We start from the raw sequence: 5,914 nt of genomic DNA, 5'->3' as shown, positions 1-5,914 counted from the left end.
ATGGCGCATTACCGCCCCCCGGCGGTTGGTAAATTTTACTCAAGTAGAAGTAAAAAGTAGCTTTACTTTTTAGTAAAGCTAAAAAGTAAGCTTTACTAAAAAGCTTTACGTTTTAGTTAAAAAAAAAAAAGTAAAGCTTTTTTAAAACTTTTTTAAACTTTAGAGTAAAAAAGAGTACTTTTTTACTCTACTAAGAGTAAAAAAGTATTTGGTAAAAAGGTGACTCACGTATTGAATATCTGATCAAAACATAAATGGTTTTATATTTAAAAATTACATCATTGAATGGAGCAAAATGTAAATTACATGTAAATTGTAGATAATAATTCAGAGAAATAACATAATTACAAAATAACAAAAGCAGGCAAAAGAAAGAAAAAAAACCTAGTCTATTTCTTTCACTATAAAGTTTATGAAACTTTGACAAAACTGCAGGCATGTCTCTGTGGTGAATTTTTTTGATTAAAACAAGCTTGTTCTTAGTTCAGTGAAGTTTACTCACAGTGGGGAGAGATTCAATTTTACTCAAGCAAGAGTCGAGATACATCATAATAAAATGACTTGAGTAAAAGTAAAACGTATAGCGTAGTAAAAGTACTCCAAAAACTACTTTTGTTTTCAAAAAGTTAGTCAAGTAAATGTGAGTAAATGTAACTGCCCACCTCAGTATATTTCTAACTAAATTGTGTATCTTACGTTCTGTAAGTATTGGTTTCCATTGTTGTGTTGTTAAAAAATATCTGTAGAAAAGTGTTTCTTTTTCTTTTATATATTTTTTATATACTAGAATTTAAAGATAACTTTATTTTTGTCTGTCAGAGGACATCATTGTAAAATATTAAATTGGGTGTTATGATCTTTGGGACACCCAGTACTTTGTACTTTTATTTAAGTAGAATTATGCGTAAGCTGTATGTCAGTACAGTTTTAGTTACTTTACTTTAGTTACTCTGACTACTTAGTATCAAGCATATTTAATCATATTTCTGAAATGATAACAAGAATGATGTGGCCAGTTTAGTTTTGTTGTGGAGTTTTTTGTTTGGGTTATGGTTTAAAATTTCAAGTAGTTAGTCAACAGCCTATTTGCGCGCAACTTTCAATAAACCACTCTGTTTCCTCTATTGTTTGTGTCACTTGCTCCTGTTTCTACCTGGTTATGACCGAGAAGCTTAAACTATGATTAATTATTGATTTTTGTGTTCCAGGAATATTGTCAAAGGTTTCTTTAAAGTCTGGTAAAATGGATTGACATTTTGAAGCTACTGTAATCCAACATGTCAGTATATAATGACACAGAGAGGGAGGGTAAAAGGGTGAGATGGGGGTGTGGCAGAGAGGAGAGGAGAGTAGAAAAACAGACGACTGCAGCTCAGACCAGAGCCAGCAGGAAACAAAGAAGCACATACCTTAAACTCAGGTAAATATACCTTATATTTGCAGTATTTACAAACACATAGTTGTTACTGCCAGTGCTGTGTGTAAATATAGTGTAAAAATGTGATAATATATATATTTTCTTTTATGTGTCTAACTGTAGTTGACCTGAATATCCATTTCCAGAATTAAAATTTTTTTTTACTGAGCTCAGCTTCACTTTGTGTAATTCACAGTGAATAGCTTCATTGTTGAGTTTCTCTCCTGCACATCCTGAATAATCTCCTCAGTTATGAACGGTATCATAGATGCTGTAGTCTCAACACCCGGCTAAATTCACCTGGTAGCTTAGCAACTAGAAACTCTCATTCAAAATTAAAAATGGGTAACTTCAGACAACATAACTTTTCCATTCCAGAGGTTTGGCAGGGATTTGTTGTTGACAGGTAAACTGAAGTTTTTCTCACTTTGACCAATGTACTTTATTTGATTGTTCATAAAATGTTTTTTTTTTAATTGGAGCCCAAAATAATCAATAGACAGAAGGAGGTTGGATGTTTCCAAAGGTCCCTTTGTGTAACTGTGTGGGGGTAAACTGACACCTGCCTCTTTCAGTCTAGCAAAAGCCTTTTTGTTTTGCTTCAGCCTGTTAAAAGGCACCAAAGTCTAGAGTAGTAATGTACAAAAATATTAATACCCCTTATACTTTTTCACATTTTGTCATTGTACAAGTATTTTCTTTGTACATTAAGTGATAACCCAACAGATCATAGAGCATAACTGTGAATTGGAAGAAAGATATTTGGTTTTCAAACATATGGAAACCAAATAAGCTGGTCAGATTGATGGGATGTTAGCCAGTTTAAAATACTAACCTCCTTTTTTGGGAAACGTAAAATAAAATTGGATTCATCCATGCAAAATGTTGATGAAGACCCTCTATCCCTTAATGTCGCAGTGATCAGTAGGTGGTCTGAATACCTCATTAACCTCTCAGAAACAGAACATTGGCAACCTGAGATGACATTAGTGTCCCCATGAGAAACCAAATCTTGTCCAGGTAGAGTTACAATGAAAGCACAGCCATGTCCCAGTTTTAAAACAGCCACACGTCCTTTTAGGGTTTATGTGATACACCTCAGTCAACAGGTAGGTCAGTTAGAGTTCCTGAAGAACTGAGAAAGTAATGTTCAATACAACAAAGGGTGGCTGTGTAGGTGAGGAGTTATGTTACTTAAACAGTCCTGTTAGCTACAAATGATAAAGGTTTTCCATGTTATAGATATTTTAATGGTTTATTGGTACATTAGTTTGGCTAAAATTACCCTAAAATAATTAAAATTCAACAAAACCAGAAAGAATAGCTAAAATGACAAAGACTCAGCCAATGTTGAGCTCCAAGGTGATCAAAGCAGATCTACAGTTACCTATAAGTACTGTAACAATTAGAAGATGCCTATATGAATTCAAGCTTTTGGCAATAAGCCCTCAAAGTCCCATTTTTGGAAAAAAAGTAATTGTGCTGAAGAGGAGGCCGCAGACAGTTTGTCAGAAGATGACCAAGCATTTAACTCAAGTCATAGAACAGTGCAAATACAATGAGGCATGGTAGCTCAGGCATTATGGTATAGAGATAGTCCATGTTTCAAAGGCATTTGTGTGAATAGACATAGAAACTACAGTACTTTAAGGAGTTTATGTTTTACTTCCTTCTATTAGTAGGAACAACTTTATATGTTATACTGTTATGGCGTGTTGCCTTTCTTTGTTTTCACAGACATAAATCAGAGAGAAAGGTGAACCCCTTTAAAAGTGGCTTCTGAAATTTACCATTCACGATGTTAATGAGGTCTCACTCTGAGAGAAAAGCCCTCCCTGGCTTCTCAGCCTTACTGACACTCAGCACTCCAAAAGAGAGAGATGTGACCTTCTCATCTCCAGTGTACTTTACCCCACGGGACTCCATCTTTACACCACAATCTCCTACTTTATCGCCTGATTGGGTGACAGAGGCACTTTCAACACTGGAGAAAGGAGAACAAGAACTTCAGACCCTAAGAGAGCGACAGCAAACCGAAGTGGAGGAGGTAAACCGTGAACTGGACAATGCAGTGATTGGAGCTCAGCGAGAGGAGCGACGCCTTCTTGAAAAGGTGGAGCAGGACTACAGGGAAGCCCAGAGACACCTTAGTCAAGTGAAGAGAGAAAACTCTGCAGCTGTGAGAGTTGTGCAGTCACTTGTTGATCAGCAAATTCGTAAAATTGCTCAGTTGAAGGAACAGATTCAGAGATGGGGTTTTATGGCTGATGGATCAAACAGAAATCAGTTTCAAAGAGGTGTAATAGAGCTTACGCAACCATGGGAAATCTCTCTAACCCTGAAAAGGGTCACTTTCCTTTCAAGCTCCCTGTATAAGACTTTAAATTTTGGGGAGACTGATATTCGTGAACAGGGTATGACTTACCACATTGGAGTCTGTGGTGACCAAGGACACAAATGTGCCTTGCACTCTGGTGATACAAACTTCTCAAACATAAATCCTCGTGAAATCCGAAAGGAACCCCAACCAAGCAGAGGCGCGCAAAGGAGCAGTCCAGTGGAGAACATCAGGACAAACAGTGGGAATTTTCGTGTTGTCCGGAAACTACATCTGTCAAGCTCCACAGAGAATGAGGATGAGCCTAAATCAACAAAGTCTCCAATTCAACGACATCGTGAGGTATCAGAATCTTCACAAGATGAAGAGGTAGAATCTGTCTGTTCAGACACACAAGGGCAAGATATTTTTCTTGCTATTCCATCTGTCTCCAGTCAAGCAGAATCAGAAGGTGATGAGTCTGATTGCAGACATAATGAAACAAAGAGACGCAACACAGTGAAAGGTAAAAGAAGGCAAAAAGCCCTTGTTATGGTCTCATGTGAAGAACCATCATGTCCTCTGGGAGAAAGTGATGACAAAAGAAGCAATCCAGCAACATTTTCAAAGGCTAGATGCAAGGGTTCAGTCTGCAGACACAATCTTGTAGAAGCTTCTACGAAACATCTTGTTCTTTCACAACAAAGCCTTTCAAAGAATAACACCTTAAAGGAAACATCAGTGGACAGTGGAAGTCTTTCATCCACAGTAGATAGTGAAGATTCCTGCCACACTTACACTGTAGATACTCCATGGGATGGATCTCTTAAGCAGGACCACTGCTGCTCAATCTCCACCACTGACCTTTCTAGAAAGGAACACCTTTTGATGAACGATGACAAGACTGAGTGCAGAAAGCTGAGAAGAGTCAACAGAATGCGTCTCACCTCAAAACCTTCAGCATTTGAACAATGTCCAGGAAACTTCACAGAGTCTAACAAGAGCATCATCACCCCTAAAAGACAATCAAGATCTCAAACTCGGGGTACGCATAGTTTAAGTGTAAACCGTGTTGGCAGATCTCTGTCCATGTCAGCCATTGATGGTGATAAACTAAATCAAGACAGAGACTTGACATTATGCAGCAAGGACAACAAAGACACAGTTGAAATACCTTTTAGGGAATCGGAGGAAGGCATTGGTTTAGCTGCGTTGGACTCAGCTCATCTGGTCAAACAATTTGGTAAACAAGGATCAGGCCGAACTGACTTCAATCTGCCAAGTGGTGTTTATGCAACTGCCAGAGGGCAACTCTTTGTGGTGGATTGTGGCAATGCCCGAATCCAAGTGACAGATCTCCAGAAGAACATTGTGCAGCAAGTCTCTCCTTCAGGATCGGATAGGTCTTCCCGCATCTGCAACTATTTTGATGTGGCTGTAAATTCAAAAGGCCTCATTGCCTTGACCTGTGCCGCTGAACGAGCATTGTTGGTGTTCAGCCGCCATGGACGCCTTCTTCAAACATTTGGCGGCACCATGACTGGTTCCACAAATGAAGAGCTGGATGCTCCAAGAGGGGTCACTGTTACATGTCAAGATGAATTTGTAGTTGCTGACATCAAGCGTGGCACCTTAACAGCTTTAAAGTTGGACCCCAAAACTGGGGCAAGGTTAGAACGTACAGTTGTAACCGGGTTTCACCGACCATATTTGGTAGGAGCCTGTCTCACCAATGGCCTTATGGCAGTCTCAGAAAGAGGCAATGAAACTGGTCGTGTTCCATGCATTCGAGTCCTGGAACCCGGCTGGAACACTATCAGAATCCTTGGGGTGTGCTCTGGCCTGGGTCCTGTCCTGACCTGCCCCTGGGGCCTTTGTATAGACCATGATGGGGATGTCTTAGTGGCAGACTGGGGAAAGCAACACCACCGTGTACTCATCTACCCATCAAAAGGTATGGGCTGGCCTCTTGTGACAGACAACCTCAATAGTCCACGGGGGCTGGCGCTTCTCCCCGACGGCCATATGGTTGTATCAGACAGTATGAATCACTGCATTAAGATTTATCGCTACAAATGAACTGCAGAAGATGGACATTTAAGAAAAAAAAAGTCACACAGCCTGGTGTTAATGGTTAAATCTGTGGGCTGGTGAATTTGTCTCTTCATCATTTGGTTGTT

The 5,914-nt window shown here is 39.3% G+C and overlaps 1 protein-coding gene across 1 annotated transcript; it reads left to right on the top strand.

The window, feature by feature from the left end:
* The first annotated feature begins 770 nt into the window (after positions 1–770).
* LOC116715493 (uncharacterized) lies at positions 771–5,813 on the top strand. Its single transcript, XM_032555903.1, has 2 exons — positions 771–1,420; positions 3,155–5,813. The coding sequence occupies exon 2, from the start codon at positions 3,216–3,218 to the stop codon at positions 5,811–5,813; it is 2,598 nt and encodes an 865-aa protein (XP_032411794.1). The 5' UTR covers positions 771–1,420; positions 3,155–3,215.
* Positions 5,814–5,914: the final 101 nt, after the last annotated feature.

This window comes from Xiphophorus hellerii, chromosome 24 (assembly GCF_003331165.1).
Source record: "Xiphophorus hellerii strain 12219 chromosome 24, Xiphophorus_hellerii-4.1, whole genome shotgun sequence".
Lineage (NCBI taxonomy): Eukaryota > Metazoa > Chordata > Actinopteri > Cyprinodontiformes > Poeciliidae > Xiphophorus > Xiphophorus hellerii.
The sequence above is the reverse complement of the archived record's forward strand: the minus strand, read 5'-3'. Positions and strand labels throughout refer to the sequence as shown.

Coding starts and splice junctions, on each gene's coding strand:
- LOC116715493 (XM_032555903.1), top strand. CDS start 3,216: ATGTTAATGAGGTCTCACTCTGAGAGAAAAGCCCTCCCTGGCTTCTCA.